The 24,542-nt window shown below is 38.6% G+C and overlaps 1 protein-coding gene across 3 annotated transcripts in view; it reads right to left on the bottom strand.

Moving 5' to 3' along the window:
* Window positions 1-2,225: 2,225 nt before the first annotated feature.
* Window positions 2,226-24,542, bottom strand: part of ZNF512 (zinc finger protein 512) — a 29,660-nt gene continuing 7,343 nt past the window's right edge. For all 3 annotated transcript variants that reach the window (XM_007476019.2, XM_056813208.1, XM_056813209.1), the window contains 12 exons: window positions 17,845-18,026; window positions 17,026-17,121; window positions 16,666-16,749; window positions 15,301-15,425; window positions 14,806-14,892; window positions 14,264-14,362; window positions 13,460-13,627; window positions 12,766-12,960; window positions 11,209-11,310; window positions 8,616-8,678; window positions 7,338-7,436; window positions 2,226-4,346 (listed from right to left, as the gene is read on the bottom strand). In XM_007476019.2, the coding sequence (XP_007476081.1) occupies window positions 4,029-4,346; window positions 7,338-7,436; window positions 8,616-8,678; window positions 11,209-11,310; window positions 12,766-12,960; window positions 13,460-13,627; window positions 14,264-14,362; window positions 14,806-14,892; window positions 15,301-15,425; window positions 16,666-16,749; window positions 17,026-17,121; window positions 17,845-18,026 (1,618 nt within the window). In that variant the 3' untranslated portion in view covers window positions 2,226-4,028. The remainder of the gene's footprint in view (window positions 4,347-7,337; window positions 7,437-8,615; window positions 8,679-11,208; window positions 11,311-12,765; window positions 12,961-13,459; window positions 13,628-14,263; window positions 14,363-14,805; window positions 14,893-15,300; window positions 15,426-16,665; window positions 16,750-17,025; window positions 17,122-17,844; window positions 18,027-24,542) is intronic.

Genomic DNA, 24,542 nt, shown 5'->3' with positions numbered 1-24,542 from the left:
GTTTATGTACATAAACGGCTTTTCTTATTGCTTGTGCAGTTGTCATATACGTCAAGGAGTATGGGAAATAGCCTAAGAAACTAGGGATGAGAGATGAAGCACTTAAGTCTAAAGAAAATAGTTAAATATGACTAGGAGTCAGGGAGCAGGAATTATTTCCTTTTTGCTATTCTGAAAATAATTCTGCAATTCCATTCTTTTAAAACATGGGTAGACTATTTCCAGTCTGCTGGACAGGTCGTGTCTTTTTTTGATGATACTTCTGATTATCAGAGACAAAAAGTTTCATATTTCACCATGGAGGAAAAAGCTTGCTAATTTTCTTTTTTACTTGCCTAAGAAAAACACCACTAAGATTTGGATACAATGGTATTTTGAATCTCTAAGATCAAGCATCATTACTACTGTCACATAGGCACTGAGGATTCAAGACCACACAGAAAGCCCAGTCTTGAAGTAGATGGGAGGCCTTAGAAAGAATTCTTTTCCTCTAAACCAAGAATTTTAAATCTATTGTGAGTTACAGATTCTTCTCAAATTCTGGTGACTCCTCAGAATGTTTTTAAATGTGTAACATAAAATACAGATTACAAAGGAAACCAATTATATTTAAATATAGTTCTAAAAATATTATGAGAAAACAGTTCAAATACCCCAGGTTAGGAATCATTGCACTAAACTTTTCCCACATGTTCAAATATGGCCCTCAGACACTTCCTAGCTGTGTGGCCCTGCGCAAATCACATAACTCCCATTGCCGAGTCCTTAGCGCTCTTCTGCTTTGGAACCAATACATAGCAAAGATTCTAAGAAGGAAGGGTTAAAAAAAAAGCTCCTGGTCAAATATGAAGTTTGAGAGTAGCTCAAGGTATCCTAGTGAATGCATAGGTGATCTACAGGGGAGGTATTCACCTTGGTTCACAAAGGCAAATTTGTTTCTTCTATTTGAGCTATCAAATAGCAATACAAAGACGTCCTCTCAGCATTTGGCAAAAGTACCTGCGTTCATCTTGTGAAGAGTGAAGATGGAAGGGGGACAGAAGGCTTGTATTCACAAGGTGTCTAAAGGGCAGAGGAATTATCTGGAATCTAGAAAGTACAAATATCCTTGCTGTTTCAAGAAGGCCTAGTCACTAACATGCCAGTTTCTAGAGAAATTTAGGCACCTCTAAGCATCAGTCCTAAAATTCATATAGGGACTCAGTCACCATTTTGGTACTAAACTATAGCAGCAGGCACACTGACTTTTCTCTTCCACAGTCATTTCTCAAATGTTATGAGCATCTTGGGCAGAACATGGATAATGTGTTTTGAATATGGCGTAAGCAAAATGACACTGAAACCATAGTTATCACCTTGCTGTTAATGCTGAGTTGCAAAATCTCCATTTTCTCATCAAGAAACATATATTGGTTCTATGAAAGAGAACATGAAGGAGTCTGAATACTGAATTGATAGGAGTCAAAATAACTCAAATGGATGGGCAACTCAGATGTCTCATCCTCTAATTTATTTTCAAAGGCCTGGGTTAATTTGTAGCCATCAAGGACAGAATATACATCTGATTAAAAAATAATAGATATTTGTTTGCCAATTAATAGTCATAAACTCTATGTCAAGCCAAGGTGTGAATTGCCTCTAAGGGAGATTAAGGAATCTCTGAAAATAAACTAAGTTCTAAAATAATTATTTTGTCAACAATAGGTTTACCTCTCCCTGTTCCCTAGTACCCACAGAATTCTTACCTTATGATAGGAGACAGCAGGAATGTGAATATTCAAGATAAGCATCTGCCTTAAAGAGACTAGTTTAGGGGGCAGCTGGATGGCTCAGGGGATTGAGAGCCAGGCCTAGAGACTGGAGGTCCTAGGTTCAAATCTGACCTCAGACATTTCCCAGCTGTGTGACCCTGGACAAGTCGCTTAGCCCCCATTGCCTAGCCCTTACCACTCTTCTGCCTTGGAACCAATACACAGTATTGACTCCAAGATGGAAGTTAAGGGTTTAAAAAAAAAAAGACTAAATTATTTTTGACTATGGCCCAAGGAAAGGCAAAGACAGACTGCCTCCAAAAGCCCACGGTAAAATTGTACAATTGTTTTCACCTTTAATTTACTTCAGATTCAGTATCATTGACCATTTCTATCAGCATGCTGATCCCCTTGGTTATATATGCTGAGTAGCCCAACAGCAAATGGGAGTCAAAGAACAGCTAGAGACGTTAGTCTAGTAAAGGGACATTTATTTCCTTCAATGTTACCACTTACACCTCAAGTTTTAACTTATACCGGATGTATACATCACTCTTCCATCACCCCTCCCAGGCAGTCCCTATTTGCTGTATAGCCTGGATTTCAGGGCACAGTCGTGCAAGAAAGAATAGAGTAAATGCAGAAGGTTCTTCCTGTCTTGTTGCTCCTGGAACCTGAGGCCAGGTTTTACTGCCCACTTATTAGAAACAGAACTTTTTGTGAGATGCTCTTCTGAGGTGAGATTGACTGAGACAGCCAACTTAACATTTCTCCAAACTCCTGTTTTGTCTTTGTTTTTGTTGGGTTCTTTTTTTTGGGGGGGGGGGGAGGGGGGTACACACAACAGCAAACTGGAAGAATTAGTCTTCCAGAATCTGAAAAAGTGATACATGCCACTTGCCTTTATTTGTAACATGTGTCAGAGACAAGGATCAGATTCTTCATGTTCTACAGCACATGAGGCAAATAGGAACAAGGCAATGTGACCTGAATTTTGGGGGAAGAAGATTGAGAGACCATGAATAACAAGGAGCCGATACAAATGACACTCCAAAGAAAGCCAGTCTCAGAAATAAACATCCTAATAGGGACGGCTGGATATGCAGGAGGGTAAAGAGGGAAAGTCTCTTTATTCCAGCTCCAGCTAAGTGCTTACTTATATCCAGTCCTGAAATCTCAGGATGCTAGACTAAGGGGTCTCCCAAGAGAGGGCCCCATAATTACCACCCTGCAAAAGGACAAAAACCCAAAGAGAATTCAGAATAGAGGCAGCACAATGTCTGGAGGGAGAGGTAAGGTTTTAAATTGTGGAGAACAGCTAAAGTTCAGTGTGAATAAATGGAAGCCCAAGGGAAAGGGCATGTGCATTTAAGCTACTGACATACACGGCATCACTAGGAACAGCAAGACACCAAGCATACCTAGTGAGATGCCTCTTAAACAATTAAAACTAATGCTGTGCAGAACAAGCTGACCTCAGTAACAGATGTGACCCCCCCCAAACACCAGGAAAGCTCATGCTGGACAGTAATGCTTGCTTTGCACAATCCTTCCTATTCATTTTACAGTTATTCATGAACTTCTGTTGAGCCTATTTTTCAAGACTATGAATTCAGTACAAGAAGCATTTCCCAGCATATCCAAGGTATAAGACCAGTCTTAGGACTCACTCTGAGTCCATGTTGAACTGGGCTATTTGGGTCTAATCTAGCCCCAGGTCAAGGTCTTGCCACCAGAAGGAACAACTGGGCTAACAGAAAAAAATGCCTGACAAGACACTGGCACCAAACAGAGGCATCTAGACTAGTTATATATGAAGCGTAATATCATAAACTGTATGTAGTGAAGAGAGGTTGGTCTGTTTTACAGATTAGACAGTGGGTTTCAGTAGTGGGTGCAGGAGTTGGGTAAGGAAAAGCAGGAGAAAATTTTCCTGATCCCAATCCCTAAACCTCAGCTTTTAATACAGTCTAATTATAATCACTTCACCTCTAGAAGGAAACAGCCAATAGCCTGGAGTTTCCCAGTCTTCTTGAGAGAAAGAAGTTATGACATCAGCATGGTAAAGATAACAGCAGAACTTTAAGGCTGCACAAAAGTTGGGGAGACAAGACTTTCTGAGGAGTGGGAGCCCAGAAGTCCAAAGAGGAAGGGGATAAGTAGGAATGACTGAGAAATTTACTAAATAGGAAGGGATTGAGAGGACTCCCCAGTCCAAGAGCCTCTGGGCCAACAGTGCCCCATCCCTTCATGCAGAGATGCTCTGACACTAGCCTGTTATTTCCTTCCACGTTTATGGCTGGTCTTTGAGAGCTTCACTGTTTGGAAACACACTGGCATGGGTACTTGCTCTGGCTCTAGCTCCTCTCCCTCACCGTTCTCACAAGAGACTGAGCCTGCCAGGCCTTTCCCTCCCCGACGATCTGGTTCCTTTTTGTCAGGTGCAGCCTCTGGCGGCCGCTGCTGTTTTCTACTGGCCCTTGGCGACCTCCTCTTCTTGTGCTGTTGCCATCGTCTCTGCTCCTCCTGTCGATGCTGCATCTTCATTAGCTTCTCAAAGCTTTTGGTTGTGTTGGTATTTACCATGAACCAATCCTAGGGATTCAGAAGAGAAAGGTCATCAGTTCAAGACAGTGGGGAGGATTCAGAAGGAAAGGTGTGAAGAATAAGTGAAAACAAGTACAGGGGAGAGGCAAGACAGTGAAGGAAGAAAAGATACAACTCTTTGTAGAAGTCACAGATTAGAAAAGGTAGTGAGATCAGAGATAAGAATTGGGTAGGAGAGAAATTGTGCTAACTAAATTAAAAAAAAAAAAAATATATATATATATATATTTCTATAAATCTAGACAGAAGCACCTGGAGAGAGGTCTTTAAATTTTCTATATAGAAACAAAGCTGATCCTGATTTAAACATGGTAAATATTTCTGTTGGTCTGAAAACAAAGAATCACTTTAAAAAATACTTTAGAAATGGAAAATGAATGCTGGAGGGGATGTGGCAAAGTCGGGACATTAATGCTTTGCTGGTGGAGTTCTGAATTGATCCAACCATTCTGGGGGGCAATTTGGAACTTTGCCCAAAGGCCGCTAAAAGACTGCCCTTTGATCCAGCCATAGCACTGCTGGGTTTGAACCCCAGAGATAATAAGGAAAAAGACATTTACAAAAATATTCATAGCTGCGCTCTTTGCGGTGGCAAAAAAAATTGGAAAATGAGGGGATGCCCTTCGATTGGGGAATGGCTGAACAAATTGTGGTATCTGTTGGTGATGGAATACTATTGTGCTTAAAGGAATAATGAACTGGAGGAATTCCATGGGAACTGGAACAACCTCCAGGAATTGATACAAAGTGAGAGGAGCAGAACCAGGAGAACACTGTACACAGAGACCAATACACTGTGATACAATTGAATGTAATGGACTTCTCCATTAGTGGCAATGCAATGATCCTGAACAACCCGGAGGGATCTATGAGAAAGAACACTATCCACATTCCGAGGAAAAAACTGTGGGAGTAGAAACAGAAGAAAAATAACTGCTTGATTACATAGGCTGAGGGGGATATGGCTGGGGATGTAGACTCTAAATGAACATCCTAATGCAAAAACCAACAACATGGAAATGGATTTTGATCAAGGACACATGTAATACTCAGTGGAATTGTGCATCAGCTACGGGAAGGGTGGGGGAAGAGGAGGGAAATAATGATTCTTGTAACCAAGGAATAATATTCTAAATAGAATAAATAAATAAATGAATGAATTTTTTAAAAAAAGACTTTGGAGAATACAAGTTAACTAGATTTGGGACGATGGCTAAAATAACTCTCGTGCTTTTAGACAAAAAATTTCTAAACTCAATTTTAGGATTTTTCCCAACTCTAATCTCATTAAATAGAATACTAATTTTATATGTGTGATCAAAATTTTAAAGACCATACTACCAAAAAAATAGAAGAAATCATGAAACTGTTTATAGATATAATTTTATTTTTAACCAAACAAGGGATAGAGGCAATTATGAAAGAAAAAATAGGTCACTGTGATTACATGATGGAAAAAGGATTAGAATTAATGCAGTAGTACAGTAGTAGTTGTAAAAAGATGGGGGGTGGGGGGGCCATTGTGGGTAGCTCAGTGGGTTGAGAGCCAGGCCTAAATACAGGAGGTCCTAGGTTCAAATCTGGCCTCAGACACTTCCTAGCTATGTGACCCTGGGCAAGTCACTTAACCCCCATTGCCTAATAACTCTTACTGCTCTTCTGTCTTAGAACCAATACTCAGTATTGATTCTAAGATGGTAGGTAAGGGTTAAAAAAAAAAAGATGATGATATAGGCACATTAATGCTGTATTTGGAGGAGTTGTAAATTTTTTTGGAAAACATCTTTGGAACTGTCCAAACTGCAAATAAAATTACTAAAATTCCCCTACCTTTTGACCTAGAGATTCTACTGATTAGCATATATCTCAAGAAGATCACTAATAGAAAGAAAATATCTGTATACATCAAAATATTTACAGCAATACTTTTTGCAGTTGCAAAGAACTGGAAATAAAGTAGTTGTCCATCAATTAAGGAACAACTACAGAAAACTGTGGTACATGAATGTAGTGGAATACTGCTATCCAGTAAGAAACAATGAATATAATGACTACAAAAGGCCAGGTGGAGTGAACAGAGCCAAGTTAACAATATACATAATAATTACAACAATGTAAATGAAAAGAATTACCATAAAACTGAAAATGAATGCTGCAAAATTACAAAGATCAAATATAGTCCTAAAAAAGAGATGAGAAGAAACCTTTATACCTACTCCTTTGCATAGGTGAGCAGTCCATGGGTAAGCAACTGACTGCAAACATTTTCAGTCTTTTTCCAATGTACTGAGTGTTTTTCCTTTTTTTAAAATCCTTACCTTCTGCCTTAGAATCAATTATGTGCATTGGTTCCAAGGCAGAAGAGCAATATGGGCTAGGCCAGCATTGATGAAGTATTGGCACATGTGCCAAGCCGAGTCTTGGGAAGCAGCTCCATTCCCTACTCTTTCCCAACACCCAATGACATTTTTTGCATGCCACACTCCTCTGTCCAAGGGCCCAAAGCAAGCACTTCCTCCCTCTGCTCTCTTGGGTAATTTGGGAAGGGGAGGAGTCTCACAGACAGTTTGAATTTGTCCTCTGGGCAGTAGAACTAGAAAACCATCACCAACACTGTGGTCTAGTTAATAGGGGTTAAGTGACTTGCCCAGGGTCACAGATAGACATTCCTACCTAAGAAGGCCAAATTTGAATCCAGGATCCTCCCTTCTCTAGTCCTGGCTCTCAATACACTGAGCCAACTAACTGCCCTGTCTTCTTTTTCTAAAATTCTTTTGTATATGGGATGGCTCTCTGGAGCAAAGGAAAGGTAGGGATATAGGAAGAAATTTATATAATGTAAGAATAAAAGCTATCAATAAGAATTTATTGAAAAACATTAATAGTGTCACTTCTGAACATACAAATGGAGAACAGGATTTTTTTGCTTCTGACATCAAGGATCAAAAATTAAAGAACAATGTAAAACAGAAACCTCACCTCAGCATGGACAGAGTTGATGTGATATTTGACACCACTCTCTGACACGAACTCCTTCTCACACAGGAGGCACTTATATTTTCCAGCCACAAAGTCTCCCTGTCTCCAAGAGAGAGAGGAGAAAAGCTTCTTGGTGAATTCAAGAACTTACCACTAGGTCTAGGAATCCTGAGGGATAAAAATGAAGGAGGAGGGAGGTGACTTTAGCAAAGAACAGAAGGGCAAAACACCATGGAAAGGATTTGTCAGCTGACTAGCTCTGCTTTCACACCACCAAGGACATGATACCTTAAAGCTGTTGTACACCAAACTCTAATTCCACCTTCTAGAGGACCTGATTTCTGTCTTTGCCACTTGAACATCAGTGTTCCTCTCTTCCCACTTTCATACCCAAGTTCCCTTGCTTCCAAAAAGGGTCACTTACTGCAAAGTCCCTAATCTCAACTCTAGAGGTAATAATTTGCTGTTCTCTACATTAAAAAAGAAACAAAGCAGTTTGGAGAAACCCACCCTGTAATTCTTCACTATAATATCTGCAGCTACCAAGAATGCTTGAAAAGGGTACCATCCACAACAGCTAGTGTATAGATTCTCTATAAATAAAGTATAGAAACTCAGACTGTGACAAACTTCTAACCATTCTTGAACAGATCTTGGTTTGGAGGCCTAGAACTCCCTTACCACTCTGGCCTGAGATTTCCGAATGGAGCTGGAAAGTGGTGCCTCTTTCCATGATACAACCCATAGCTTTGAGCTGTAAGACACATGGATCAACATGGAAGAGAGTTCAATGAAGTAAACAACTGTTAAATTTGCATCCTGTCCTATCTCCTAACCCCAGAGGCCAGTACAATTTTGATTGATTTAGAGAATCTTCTTCACTCTGGAATAGCATCGGAGTTGGTCCTGAAAAAGATAAGTTTCAGGACAACATGGCATTTCAGGTTCATTCTAGGCTTTAGCCTAGTCTAGCAAAGTTGGATCCCTGGACCAGACTCATAACTAATATAATCTTCAACAACTTCTTCCAAAAATAGAAATGACTTGTGGCTAGGCTAGACCTTTCAAGGAATTCTATTGACTAGTTAACTGTCCAAACCCAAATCACACCTAGAGCTCTGAGACCAAACAAGAACCCAAACTAGCTTCTGAAGATGCCAGGATGCCTGATGAACTAATGTTTACCTAACTGCATTTTCTTCCATGTCAGATGATTTCAGATACAGATATTTGGGCAATAGGAGGGTACAAATTAAGGCAGTAAATAAAGTTACAAACCAATGTGCAAGTGCCCAGGTGAGCCTTGAGACCAGACACACTACTGTAGACAGATTCACAGCCCTAAGAGATAAAAGAGGAAATAGGGTTAATGCCACTCGAAATTCTTTCCCAATAGTCTGATCAAGTTCTTTGGAGACCAACATTGTTGGAAGGAAGGAGTAAGGAGACGAATAAACAGCACATCAAATATAAGAGAGAAAGAAATGACTTAGATTATCTACATACTGAAAAGCAACAAGGAAAAGTAAGAAGGGAGAAAAAGTAGAGAATCACGGAATCTCACAGGTCACTTAGTCCAACCCAAATCTAGTGGAGAATTTCTTCTACAACAATGGTAAATTGACATCCAGAATGTAACTAATGATACCCAGGGACAGGGAACTTACTGCTTCTCAAAGGAGCCTTTTCTAACCTAACCAATTCTCATCATTGGAAAGTTTTTCCTTGTCTCTCTGAGATCAAATGTATCAAACTTAAATCTTCCATATTATAGCTCTCTGAATATTTGAAGACCGCTATTCTTTGATCCCTTCAGATTTCATAAGAACAATGTGTTGTAATGAATAGTAGTAGAGCAGAATGCATCAGTTCAAATCCTATCTCTAATAATTATAAATTATGCACCAATGCAAAAATCACTTAATTTCTCTTGAGTTTCAACTTCTTCATCTTTACAATAAAGATACTTATAGTACCTACCTCACAGGGTTGTTGTGAGGCTCAAATGAGATAATACATATAAAGCAGTCTTGCAAATTTGAAAAGATTATATATATGTCAGTTATTTTTACTGTTATTACTGCTGTTCTATAATATGGTCTCTAGTCTCCTCACCACGCAAGTCACCCTCTTCTGGACATACTTTCAGTTCATCTTCTTCCTAAAATGTGATATTTGGAACTGAAAAAAAAAATACTCACAGAGTAATCTGATCAGGACCAAGTATAATAATCAGTCCATATCCATCAATCAATAAACATCTATTAAATGCTTTCTATGTGAAAGTACTGTGCTAAGTGCTAGGATACAAAAGGGGGTTGGGGGGTTGGAGAGAAAGGTCCCTGACCTCAAGGAGCATATAATATAATGGTGAAGACAATTCAAAAATAAATATATACAAACAGGATATATATATATATATACAAGCAGGATAAATAAGAAATAATTACCAGAGAGAAGGAACTAGAATTACAAGGGTTGGGAAAAGTTTCTAATATAGAAGGTGGGATTTTACTTGGGAGTTTAAAAAAAGCCAGGGAGGTCAGTAGCATTCTAGGCATGGGACATAGCCAGAGAAAATGCCAGGAACCGACAGTTCCAAGGCACTGGATAAGAGATGAAGAAGAGGGAAAAAGAGGAAATTCAAGGTAAAAAGCCTCACTTTTTTGTTAAATATGAGGCAAGGTTCTCTGCTGAGTGGGTAGGGGAAGCAGTATCCATGAGAAGTTTGAGGAAGAATGAAAATGTTTAGAAGAGCCACCATGGAAAGTGGGATAGAAAATTGATAAGGTAAGTATAAAAGGATCACCTAGCAGCAGTGAAAATCCCAGATGAATTTTTGTTAACATAAAATTGCAGTAGACTAGTCAAAACAGTTTAATGATTTTCTCCATCCTTGTTTTGACAGCACTTATGTAGGAGTGAAGACCTGACTAATCAGAGTGATCCAAGCTGAGGCTTCTTAAGATATAAATCAGTGGGATTCAAGAAGAGGGGATAGCGTTGAGTTGAATGGTTCACCAAAGGGTCAAGATGGAGAAAAGAGGTTAAGGCGGCTAGTTGTAGGGGAGATGGCCTGGGAGAGAATTGAGGGATCAGGGACTAGAAATCACAGTGAAGATGAAAAGTAGGATTATGACAAGCAGAACTATTATATCCACTGTCCAGGATGTTATGTCTTTCTTAATGATATCTAAGGTCATGTTCATTTTCTGAGTTACCGTGTCATATTATTGAGTATGAGATGAACATGGTAACAATTCCACTACAAAAGTATCTATCAATTGATTTTTTTCTCCTCTGACATCAGTGACCAAACAGAGAGTGCAGATGAAATGAGTATTAAATGTATTTAGTTCTCTAAATTAATATAACTATATATTTTTTAAAAGTAGATTCAGAGTTCATAGTGATTTTCTCTTAAAAATCCAAGTAATAAAGGTAGTATCACACAAGTGTATTGAATGCAGCTAAGAGATCATAAATGCTTAAATCAGCTCTCAACTTGTATAGGAAAACAGGTTGGTTTTTTTTAAACCCTTACCTTCCGTCTTAGAATCAGTACAGTGTATTGGTTGTAAGGCAGAATAGTGGTGAGGGCTAGGCTATGGGGGTCAAGTGATTTGCCCAGGGTCACACAGCTAAGAAGTGACTGAGGTAAGATTTGAACTCGGGACCTCTCATCTCTGAGCCTGGCTCTCAATCCACTGAGCCACCCAGCTGCCCCCAAAACAGGTTATTTTGAAATGAAGAGCTAAGAAGCAAACTACCATGTTACTCCTACATGCCCAACAGTACTATATATACATAGTAGACTCAATAAATTCTTACTAAATAAACAAATAAATAAATAAATAAAAGAAGAAATCACCTGGTTGGGACAATGGACACGATGATACATCTTGATCTCTGACTTCCATTTGTATAGTACTTCCTGGCTGAAGGTAGGTAGTCCAGGACGAGTGTATTTCAGCTACAGGTCAAGAATATAGCTTGTCAGAAAACCCAGACCCTGCCTAATATACTCCTAAGTATTACCCCAAGTCCCTCATGTTGTTAAGTATGGAATTCCAGAGTCCTGCATGAAATAATAATAATGATAATAATAATGTTTTATATCATGTTTTAAAGTATTCAAGGCAATTTACATATGCCAGGACATTTGATCTTCTTAATGACCCTGGGAGATAAGTACTATTTTATTATCCCCATTTTATAAATGAGGAAACTATGACTGAGAAAGATTAAGAGAATGCCCTAGGGTCACACAACTAATAACTAAGGCCAGATTTGAATTTGTCTTCCTGACTCCAGGCTCAGCACCTTGCTATGAAACCTAGGAGCCTTGATATGAAAAAATGCTTATGTTTCTTAATTAAGTAATCATTAGACTTTTGTTGAATCGGATTGAACTTGAATTCAGGAACAAGGCTTATTCCTTAATCTCTCTAGTCCTCAATTTCCTCCTCTGTAACATAAAGTCAGACTAAATAACTTTTGAGGTCTTCTCCAATGCTAAATTTATGATCCTATGCTCTCTTGATTAATGCACTATTAAAATTAAACACAGAATACAAACAGTAAGTTTTCAGGAAGTCCTCTATTCATAGACTTCTGTGTGTATATTATGGCTTGTGATATCAGCATTTATCATGCTATGATCATTTATTTAAAGACAGAGGGGACCTTTGAGAAGAATTCTTAGGAAGCTACAAAGATAGGTACTTTATCCTGGTTGGAAGAGAAACAAGTATGAAAAAGTAACTGAATTTTTTTTTTTCAAAATAGTACTTATTTTCAATTCAAGAACTTGAGATAATGACTATTCACTATTAAGTCAAGAAACTGTAATGGTTTTTAGATCAATGGAAAAGTAAGTATAAGTGTCTGTGCTATGACCCTTTTGTTAAGTTGTTTTTTTTTGTATGATACTCAAAGTCCTAGACTAGATCCAAGCTGTCGCCCTTCATTAATTAGAACCACAGACAAATCAAAGTTCTGGCCCATCTTCTATGCAAATTGGTGATTCATGAAACAGCCTCCTCTTCCATTATATATCACCTTGCCTCCTACCTAGATTCTGCTCCTTTCCTAGGTGATCTAAACACGGTGTAGCTTCCATACCCTAATTCTCCTAAATATGGTCATTAGACAAGTACCCCAATGAAGTAAATGCTAAGCACAGACTCATTCTATATAGTGGGATTCAAGGCTTTATTAGAACTAGTCTAATTAAGACAAGTCCTGAAGGAAAAGAATGAAAGATTATGTAGCACCTACTCCAGGGTCAGATATTTGGAACTGGACTAATTTTCAGAATGGGGATACATGTTAGTCTTGGCACCCTATAACAAGGACTTGCCAAAGTGAAGTCACTTTATAAAAGTGAGCATAGTATTCAATAGGATGAGTTTGGTTTCAACCTTACCTTCCGGTCATCAGGAACTAGGTCCTGAAGCACCTTCTTCTTAGGCCACTCTTTGGCCAGTTCAGCATTGGCTAGCTCTTGCAGGTAGTATACAGCCACCTTGGCTGATCGCCTCTGCACCCGACCCCCAGTACCCGTCTCCAAACTTAGCTCTCTTAAGCCCTCTGGTCGACCTGACTCTGGAAAGAAGGGCATCTGGAGATAAGAATTGGAGATACTTGGGTTAGATGATCGATCTTAGTCAGAACCAGAAAATACAATTACAATATCACCACCACCAAATAAATATTCAATACAACTCAACCACTATTGGATCATTTAGCAAACCTAGCCCAACTTTACAAATGTAAAATCTACAATTCAAAACAAAAAGGAGCTAGTTCTTAAGTCAGTAAAGATGCTGTACCATTTATTATAATAGAAGGATATATTTTCTTATTTGCTCTGGAAAAATGTCCACAAATACTGGTCCTCCCCAATAAGACACTGGGCAGAAGTAGGACTGTGTAAGATAATTATAAGAAACTTTCAGTCTCCAGGAAGACCATATCGACTTACTAAAAATGTTCTTGGCTCTGATTTTTCTGATTTATTAATATTCCAGAGATGGAGGAGGAAATGAGTATAAAAAAAGGTATGTGCCAAGAGTCAAAAAGAAAGAAGAAAGGAGAATTATTAGGCAGTTAGTACTCACGGGTCCATGTTCAGACCGCAGGTGATACATAAGTCCAGCCTTTGATCCATATGCCTTCCCACAATGGTGACATTTCAGTGTCATCTTCTCCAGCTCTGCAGCCTCTTTGCCACATTTTCGGATGTGATACAAGTAGCCCATGATGCTTGTGAAGCTGCCAGAGCAACTCTAAACATGAGAAGGAGGTCTAAAATCTAACCTTATTCCCTTTGACACAGTCCCAAATTCCACAGCCTCCACACCTCCTGTTGACATTACAACATGAACATGCCTTTCCAACATTCCCTGACACAATCCTTTCTTACTCCCAACTCAATCTCTACTCCAAGCCCCAGCATGACTACAACTAAAAGGAGAACATGTCTTGACTAAAGACTGTAGCTATGTAGTGATCCAGCCTAAACCAAATTTCAAAATATAGACCAACACAAAAACTTCAATCCAGACTTCCTAAGAAGCTGAATGGTTGGATTCTCTCCATCCATTTCAAAAAGAAGAATAAACCATCCATGAAGTTGGGGAGTGGGAAAGAATCTCTAGAGAGAAAAGGAACTGAAAGAAAAAAGCAGTCTTGCAAGGGGTTACAATAATGAGGCAATGGCTAGAGGGGAAAGAAGAACTTCATTAGGTTTGAGAAAACTAGAAGGAAAGGGAACTATCCTTGAAGTTGTTGGGATGGGGAATGATTCTGGAAGACAGAACAGAATGTATTCTTAGGGTAAGAGAAGCTGTTCCTGGACTCATACAGACCAATGGAAGCAAAGCTGAAAGGTCAAGAGACTCCAGTTCAGAAAAGGCTCCTACCTCCCGTGTGCACTTGAGCTTGCCCATCCTCTTCAGGACCTTTCGGAGTCTCTCTCTCTCATTTGGCTCATCTAACTCTCCTCCATCTTTTAGGATGGGCTAAGAAGGAACAATAAAAGACAGGAAGTTGGAAAAAAGGCAAATATTAATTAGTAATAACTAAATAACGACAATAGCTAACATTTATATACAACTTTAAGGATTGCAAAGTGCTTTATAAATATCTCCTTTTTTAGTCAGACAGCAAAAAAGGAGAGAAGAGAATATGCCCAAAGAAAAGCAAGCGATAAGTTGTCTGAACCCCCAAACCAACAGAAATTGCAATCAGAATATAGTCTCTGAGCCCTGCCTTTACCTTGGACCAGTCATCATGGGCATATCTATTAATCTGCCTCAGATTTTAGTTCTCTCACTATCAGCTCATGCTGCTATCCAACCCTCAGTCTCAAACACTTTCTCTGGGAGCTTTTTACCAATCACGATGATAAGTGTCTAGGCCCTAGGCACTTTCCCTGGCCCAGTGAAACAAGAAGCTTGCTTACCAAATTATTATGGTCTGCCATGACATGATACTTCATCCCTGCCAAAGACCGAAGTTGCTTCCCACAGTGGTGACAGGTGTACATCTCCTGAAGGGTTAAAGAATCCCTCAGTGCCATAAGTAAACAAAAGCTAGCAAGAATAATCAACAGAGAACAAAAAGGACACATAAGCCACAAAATCTGCTCAAATCTGCTCAAATCTGCATATATGTCACCCCCCCAACCCAAGACATACCAGGTACACATAACCCAAACTACTCACATATGCATCCAGGAGGATAAGGAAAAGCAGCTCATTAGCATGTATTTACTGTGAAACAGAAGCTCCTTGAGGGCAGAGACTATTTTGTTTTTGTATCTCCAATGTTTCCCACTTGGCTCAATCCGCAGTAGTTGCTTAATAAATGCTTGCTGAATTAATCTGAATTGCCTAACAGTATTTAGAGCCAGAGATTTGGGGACATGAGTGCAAATGTTTCACAGTCCCATTCTCACCTGTCTGCAGTTTCCCATGTGCTTCTTCAGACCCTCTACTGTCTTTCTCACCACTGCCCGACAAGTTGGACAAGAGACTCTTCCTTTATCCAAGATCTCCAGATACCACTGTTCCTCCAAACTGCCTGTAAAGGAAAGAAGCACTTCACAGATGGATGAATGGATGCTTCCCCAAAAGAGCACAGTCACATAACTAGAGAAAGACATTCTCCAACAATTGCCTTATTCTGTGAGAACAATAAAATGTTTTTGTATCTCATTCTTAGGGAGGGGACCCAGCATTAGGGCATGATGAGTTATAATAAGGAAGGGAGCAACTAGGTGGCTCCTAGAGACAAGATGTTCTGGGTTCAATTCTGGCCTCAGACACTTCCTAGCTATGTGAACCTGGACAAGTACACCTTATCCCCATTGCCTAGCCCTTACATCTCTTCTGCCTTGGAACCAATATACAGCATTAATTCTAAGATGGTAGGGAAGGGTTTGAAAAAAAAATGCTACGGTGAAAAGATTTGCCTCCAAAAGAAACATCAAACCTATCAAGGACTCTAGGTATAGTCAGAGTAACTTCAACACTTCAAAAATTTGGCTTTTTTTCAATTGTGAGTACTGCCTCTCTTGATTCATCTGTACCTTCAGAAGATGCTAGAGCAAAAAACATTATCTGGTGCTCAGTCTTTTGGTAGTAACATTTTCCAAATTCAGCTAGGCTAGTTCTTAGAGAAGTGTCCATAATTAGACTCATACTCAAAGCTGTTCCATTTGGTAGACTCTAACAAAGCTTGTGCTTCCCTGCCACAGCCTCTGAGAATGCTGGGTAACCTCCACACCAAGATCAAGAATAGGAGGACTTCAGTGGAATGTCAATTCAACTAACAGAAGTAACTTCCAATACTCTTAGTTTCACTACAAATATACCTGGAAGGATGAGATGAAGACATATGTAACATATAGCAGTGCTCCCTGGACCATCAGTCCTGCTTCCAGCCTAGCCCCCATAGCCACCATCCGGAGATGCAATCTCTTTGAAGACTGACCTTGGCAATTGCTTCTGCAGGTACTAAAACCCTTGCCTTCTTTGCAGCTACAGCAAAGACTTGGAAAAGGAAATTCTAACAAACAAATTCCTTGGCACCATTAATTAGTTAAAAGTAAAAAGCAAATAATGTTTTTTTTCTATGAAGATGAATTAAAAGAATACACTGCATTACCATCCTCAGTATGGTTATCATCTAAGGATCATGTGCTCATTCTATCTATATGGCCAGGACTCAGTACAATGCTTCACTCATATTAAGTGCTTAATAAATATTCATTCATTCAATAATTCATTCAACTAATGAAATCTTCCAACAATAAACATACCTGCTGGATAACTTGGTGGATCTTTCCGGATATAACGGCTCTGGGTTCTAGGGCTATGTGGAGCTCTAGGCCGCTGTTTCTTTCCTATTGCAAGAGACATTTGAAACCAAAAATATCAGTTTTTCTGGCCCCAAAAACTTTTATCCCCAAAAAAATTCTGACTTCCTTTCAAACCATAGAAAAATCCAGAAATATAGAAAGGCAGTCCAAAGGTCTTTTCCAGTTTCTTAGAAAGGAACAGATTCTCAGAGCTAGTAGGCCAGACAAGGATTTGAAAACCAGTACTAAGGCCTACTTTTTACCTCTGAAGGACTCAAACCCAGCCACCCCATGAAGGAAGGCACATGTCATTTCCTTTACCAGAAAGCTTTTGCTTCTTCTGAGGAAACTCTTCATAGTCTTCATCTTCTTCCCCACTAGTCTTCCTCTTCCCTTTGCCAGTCACTCCACCTGTAACTAAGCACAGAACAGAAAGCAACTCAGCTTGAGGCTATCTAAGCCTACTGTCAGGACATCCATTATGTTTTAATGTACTTAACACAAAATCCAGGGGAAAGGTCATTAAAAGTCAGAAACCTCACAAAGATATTTATGTACATTTCTAGGTAAACGTATGAGCATAACTTCTGCACAAAGACCACTGAGTTCTCACCTTACTCTTCATTCACATATAACAGAGGAACAAAGGTTGAAGAACTCTACATGGACATACATAGACATACCTATAAACCAACCTAAAGAATAACTTGTTAAACCATAAGTCAGGGAACAGAGAGGTCAGCAATTAAATCTAATCACTGAATCAGCAGGGAGGATCAGAAATTGCTGGTTTAGAAGGATTGTCAAGAGTGGTTTCAGCTTTTGCTGCTACTAAGCTGCTATCTTTGGCTCCAACAATCAGAAATTGCTGAGTAGAGTTATCATTACCATGATCCCCTAAGTTTATAAGCTGTTACCAGAAACTTTATGTTTAGTACTGAGATAGCTAAAATAAAAGTTTTATAGACAGGAAGAACAAAATGTTAGTAATGCAGGAGGGCACAAAGCCCTAAAATGTGGTTATGCCTAAGAAATATAGGTTAGCATTTTTTTAAAAAGGAATTTGTATTTATTAACTAGAAAGTCAACTCCCTATCCCAGGAGGAAGAAACATTCCTGTAAGGAATACAGGGTTCATACCTTCACCTTGGGGTTGAGAAGCTGCTTTGATCCCTCTCATTTCCAACCAATATGTCGGTTTTCGGATAGACGTACGACCACCACTCACCAACTTTCGGGAAGAGGAAGAGAATGCTTCGCTTTGGGAGTCATGGCCAGTTGAAGTGTCCTGGAAGTTGCTATCCTCTGTGGCACAATGGATTCTGGTAGTAACACAATACAGAGAAAGGTACACACCAAAGAGTAATGTTTCTATTTGCATATTCCTAAAGCAAGCGGCTATAAAATCAGAGCATCAAAGAATATGTTTCAATGTCAATCAAATAAACCTTAAAACAAAATGTAAGACAGATTTAATGATATACAATCACAGTAAGGATGCAAGATAATCAAGGGAAATGGCAAGCAATTGGCATCAATGATTATAATTATTATTACACTTACAAAGTTCAAACTAAGCACTAGAATTAGAAGGGCACTGAAATTTGGTAGAACAGGAAGCTACTTTAAATGCCATATAAGGAGCTCTGGATCCAGAATCCAAAAGAAGTCAGGAGAAAACTAAGGAGTAGACAAAAGTGACAGAGCAGAAAGAAGACAATTTATGGCTCCCAGGTTATCCCAATTCTCCCTAGATCCTGAGTTTTAAGTTGCTCCATCTTATTGCCAAATTCCATTATCAGACTCAGAAGCACGTGTGATCTCATTATTGGTACCTCCCTCCTACTGTGCTGAATATCATTCATCTAATTTCTTCTATCTTGCACAGACTCGTCCATGTCCTCCCATAAATCTTCCTCAAGGAGTTTAAACAGTGTTGAGCTTTTCATCTCCGGACACTTCAAATCCAAAAACACAGGGTGTCCCTCAATTCCTTCCTCTCCCTATATTACCAACCCACCTCCTTTTCTGGTCATAGATCTCTGATTACATTTTTTATATTGTTTCTCCTGAATAATTTTTCATTGATAAGCATCATACAACCTACTCACATCCCCAACCCTTTATATGCATGAATGATCCCATTCCATTCCATCTTTTCTAACGGATATCTTCTCTATCACTTACTCTCTCACAAATCTTCAATTTCTCCCAATCTACTGTTTTCCTATTGTTTATACACATGCTGTCTTCTCCACTCTCCAAGAACAGACCCATCTATTCCTGCTATTATTTTTTATTTCTTTTTGTGGTTACACTCCCTTGAGTGTGTAATCTATAAACCATCTATAATTAACATCTCTACTTTTTTTCTCTTCTCTTAAGTCCCTGCTTAACTCTGCAGTCTGGCATCTGACCTCATCATTTAAATAAAATCATTCTCTACAAAGTTGTCAATGATTTCTTAAATCACTAAATCTACAGCCCTTTTCTCAGTCCTCATCCTTCTTGACCTCTATACAGCTTTTCACACTGTCAATCTCTTCGCTCTAGGTCTTCATGATACTTCTCTGACACTCTCCTGGTTCCCCTATCTGACCATTCTTAGTTTCTTTTGCTGGAAATTCATCTCCTAACAGCTATTCCCCAGAGCAGATCTCTATACTATTTCACTTGGAGATCTCATCAGCTCCCATGAATTGATCTCTATGAAGATGATTCTAAGATCTATTTGCCCAGACCCATCCTCTCCCTTGACTTTCAGTCTCACATCTCCAATGGCATATTGGACAGCTCAATATGAATATCTAAGAGACATCTTAAACTCAGTCCTAAAGGAACTCATGTCTCCTTCAAAATCCCCTTCCTAACTTCCCTGATACTGCAATGGGTACCAACAACTTGCTAGTCACCCAAATTCACAACATAGGTACCTCACTGTCATCATAGTCAATCAGTTGCCAGATTCTGTCACTTTACCTTTATAACATCTCCCCTTCTCTCCTCTGACATTGCCACCACTCTGGTGTAGGCTCTTATCACCCAATACCTATACTACTGCAATAGGCTACTAGACATTCTGCCCTCAGTCCAATATATCTTCCATTCAGCTGTCAATCCTATCTTCCTAAAGCATAAATTTAACCATTTCACTTCTCCCAAGACCCATTTGATCCACTCCAATGGTTCCTTATTGCCTCTAGGATCAAATATAATATTCCTTGTTTGGCTTTTAAAACTGTCCATGATCTGGCCTCTTCCTATTTTCAGCACCTCATAGACCTCTGCCACACTTCCCAATATTCAGGGATGCAGTGACACTGGCCTCCCCGTTGTTCCAACTTTGGCCATTTTCTGGCTATTCCAGGTACTCTCTCCTACAACATCTCTACCACATAGCTTCCTTCAAGTATCAGCTAAAGTCTCACCTTCTTCAAGGAGCCCTTCTCAATCCTTAGTATTAGTGCCTTCCTTCTGAGATTATTACCATCTTACCCTCTCTTCAATACTTAGCAGAGTAGATGCTTAATGAATGCTAGTTGACTAACATATATCATGTATTTCTCCATCATTCTTTGAGTGATCTACAAATTTAGTTCCTCGGGGAGCATTGTGTTTCATTACTCACAGATATATGGCACCACCAAAAGAATAGTAAAGTTAAAATATATGATCTTTTGTTTCCAGGAGTTTAGTGTCATTAGAATCACTACATTGCTGTTTTCCACAGTCAGCCCAAACTACTCTCCTTCTGGTTAAACTCTGGACCCAACTCATGATTCAAGTCCACTGTCTAGCCAAGATATAACTTTTCTGGGTGGTCCATCCAATATCATAGTTTGAATAACAAGCATACTTCATCCACTTGGGTTTTCCTGTGTGAACAGTTAGGCAGAACTCTTCTGAGTACTTATGAACCTAATTCTAATTTAGAGGGTTCTTCAATGTTCCCAAGTTTGATACAAATCAGTAATGTCCTCAATGCTACCTACAGAAACACTTAAAGGACATATCTAGGGAAACCCTCCTCTTCAATGTGGACTGCAACCTGGGCACCTACACAATGGCAAATGTCTCATTTTATGCCATATTTGACATTAATCATGAAAGGGTCAAAGAAAATTATCTCAATTGTTATTATTTTTAAGGAATCTTAACATATCTACGTGAGATCCCTTTTCAGAGAAGAGGTTATTAAAAGGCAATTTGCTATTTTAAAAAAATCAAATGCTTTTTAATAGTCACCAAATAACAAACAGTTGGATTCTTGCATCTTTCAGTCAAATCTTCAGACTGAATATGTGGTTTGCTTTAATCTGTAAAAGTCATCCTGTTTCCTTCTTGTGACTTCATCAAAGGTACCCTTGGGGGGCAGCTGGGTAGCTCAGTAGGTTGAGAGCCAGGCCTAGAGACGGGAGGTCCTAGGTTCAAATCCGGCCTCAGCCACTTCCTGCTGTGCGACCCTGGGCAAGTCACTTGACCCCCATTGCCTAGCCCTTACCACTCTTCTGCCTTGGAGCCAATACACAGTATTGACTCCAAGACGGAAGGTAAGGGTTTAAAAAAAAAAAAGGTACCCTTGATGAATTTAAGATTATTCTCACAAAGATATAGAGATGAAAGTATAAATAATGCCAATAGTTACTTATATTTTGTCACCTTTTTTTAAGGCAACATTAAAAGTCCTTGATTTTTTCCAAACATTTATGATACTCCTCCCCTCTTTCATAGATCTTGAGAATCCATTCAGCAATGCCTTCAGAATTTTGTTGCCTCCAACACAGATCTGCACAAATATGGTTTAAGCCAGTTGCTCTTCCCCATCCTCTTTGCTTTAGTCTCATTTTTATTTCCTCCTGAATGATATCAGGAACTGTGATATTGGAATTTAAATGAAGTAGCTCCATCACTGATGGCAAAAGGAGTTTGTTACAGAAATTTTGATCTTTTTCCTTTTTCATCTTTCAACTTCCTCCTGGGGCCATCTTTAAATGGCCTTAGAATGCTGGCTCTCTCTCCAAGTTTTCTGTAAACTTCTTTTTATCTTCAATGCTTCTTACTATTTTATGAGATGATGCTACTCACAATCTTCTATCAATCATTCTCCTCCATAAGATTTTCAAAAGAGCTCATGTTTTAATTGGCATTGTCCTTGGCTTTCATATTTCTCCACTTGGCAAGGGGACAGAATACTTCATGGCTGAGATAGTGAATGGTAAGTTCTTTTGGTCTCCTTGTGATGAGTGATTTGTAACAGTTAAGCTTCCTTAGGAAAGAGTAAAGGTATGTGTCAATTTCTTTACTTTTATTCATTTCCCATTTTTGGCACCAAATAGCTTGTCAGGTACAAGGTGCCTCAATTGCAAGCCATATTTTCTCTCTGACTCTTTCTTCTAAACTGCTATTCATTCTGATATTTGTTCTAACAAGTTTATGGTCTATTTCATTCAAAGAGAGTGAAATCTGAAATGTCTTCCACATCAACAACTATCAGTTTCCTGTCTGTTAAAAAAGAAGCAATTTTATTCCTATGACATTTGGTGTTTTGACATTTTGAGCATTTCTCGACTCTCTTTTTTGTTGCTATGGTCACTTCTTAAAATTTCCATATTAATTTCATTTTTGCAAGTAAAAAATCTTATAAAACCAAAACTCCAAAATATATACCCAAATAAAAGAGTGAAAAATCATACTTTCATCTGCATTTCTACTCCCAACAGTTCTTTGTCTGGAGGTAGAGAGCATTCTCTGTCATAAGTCCCTCAGAATTGTTCTGGATCACACAACTGATTTCTTTTTCCCTTATTACAACTACCCAACCTCCTATGTATCCAAAGACCAACTCAAATGCCACTGACCTTGTGAAGTCTTCCATGAATCTCTCTAACTAGAAGTGAAGTTATGATACTTCATATTTCTCTCAAGAAATATACACAATTGGAGGCAGCGAGGTGGCTCAGTAGTTAAAGAGCCAGGCCTGGAGACGGGAAACCCTGGGTTCAAATTTGGCCTCAGACTTCCTACACAGGGCAAATCACTTTAACTTCCCTCACACAACTTTCTTTATGGGGCTGCCTTGGAACCAATACACTGTTGTTGATTTTAAAAGGGAAGAGAAAGGTTTAAAATATATACATATATTTAATACATATGTGTATTCACACACAATTACCCCTCCAATTATAGTATAAATTCTTATATAAACTGTGGAAATGGAAATGCATTAGAAAAATATGTGATCGATCATACAGTATGATGGGGATATGATTGGGGTTTTGATCTACTGTAGATATGAATAACATGGAAATAGGTTTTGAAAAACGATAGATGTATAACCCAGTGGAACTGCTTGCTGGCTTCAGGAGCCAGGAGGAAAGGGGTTAGGGGGAAAACGGATCACAAATCTTGTAACCATGGAAAAATATTCTAAATAAAAAAAGAAAAGAAATAAATTCTTATATATAATAAAATTTTAAATTATTATAAATTCTTATGGCATGGGCAACAAATCTAATTTATGTTGATATCTCCTTGTCCCCACACCTAGTAGGTACAACACATCTAATAGAAGTAAAGAGGGTGTAAAGAAGGTGCTAGACTAAAAGTTCAATCAGGCCCCTTTCAACTTTAAAGTCCTATGATTTTGCACTTAATAATAACAATAACATTTAGGGCTGCTAGGTGTCAAAGTGGATAGAGAACTAAGCCTATCATCTTCCTGAGTTCAAATCTGACTTCACACACTTACTATCTGTATGACCCTTGGCAAGCCACATAACTGTTTGCCTCAGTTTCCTCCATCTGTAAAATGAGCTAGAGAAGGAAATGGCAAACATTCCAGTATCTTTGAGAGGGGAAGTAGATGAAGTTATGACAATGAAATGTTAGAATAACCACAAAAGAGTAGAGCAATGTTCAGACAGGGGCTTAGACAAGTAGAGCTGTTTTAATACTATTATATTAATTGACTACATGGTTAAAAACAACCACATAATTTAAGTTTTTTCAAATATAAACTTTTTTCTGTTCTTTGTATATTGATATGTTTGTTAAGTTCAGAATTATTAAAGAACTGTTTTAAAGAAAGAGAAAAAGTGTTAAAAAAAATTCTAGTATATTTGCCAAAAAAACCTAAACAGTCACCAAGAGTTAGACATTACTAAAAAACAACTAAACAACAAACAATATTTATACTTCTACCTAGCCTGTGAGGTAGTATAATTGTTATGGTCCCATCTTACATGAGGAAATTGTGGGCCAAGAAATTACCAGAAACTTGATTATTTCATGGGAACAGGATGGAAACCATGATTGCCTAAGGTCATTTTCAACAGGTTTTCTACTCCATCAACCACAGTGACTTTCACTTACTTATTCAGATGCCCTCTATCAATCTTTCCTTCCATATCTTAAGACAAATTCATAACTCCTATTCAAAGTATCTTTCTCTAAATTCCCTGTTCTTTCTAAATAATACCACGAACTTTCTTCCAACTCATTATTCACTTTCGCCTTCTTCTGTTATGACATCCAAGGCCACTAGATAGGTTAATGAATAATGTTGGTCTAGGAGTAAGAATGCCCAGGCTTCATTCAATCCCACCTCAGGCACTCATTAGCTATTTGAGCCTGTAAAAATAATTAAGCTCTCTCAATCTCAATTTCTTTATCTTTAAAATGAGGAAAGTAGCTATAGACCTCACCTCATTGAGATGTTGTGCTATAAATAAGATGAAATAATGTAAAACTCTTTGCAATAACTAATTTGCTATTATGCTAAGAAAGTTTTTTAAATGCCCATAGACCCTGACCCATAGATCCCGCTGCTGGGCATATAT

Source organism: Monodelphis domestica, chromosome 1 (genome assembly GCF_027887165.1).
Source record: "Monodelphis domestica isolate mMonDom1 chromosome 1, mMonDom1.pri, whole genome shotgun sequence".
Taxonomy (NCBI): Eukaryota; Metazoa; Chordata; class Mammalia; order Didelphimorphia; family Didelphidae; genus Monodelphis; species Monodelphis domestica.
This window is presented reverse-complemented; position numbering and strand designations above follow the sequence as displayed.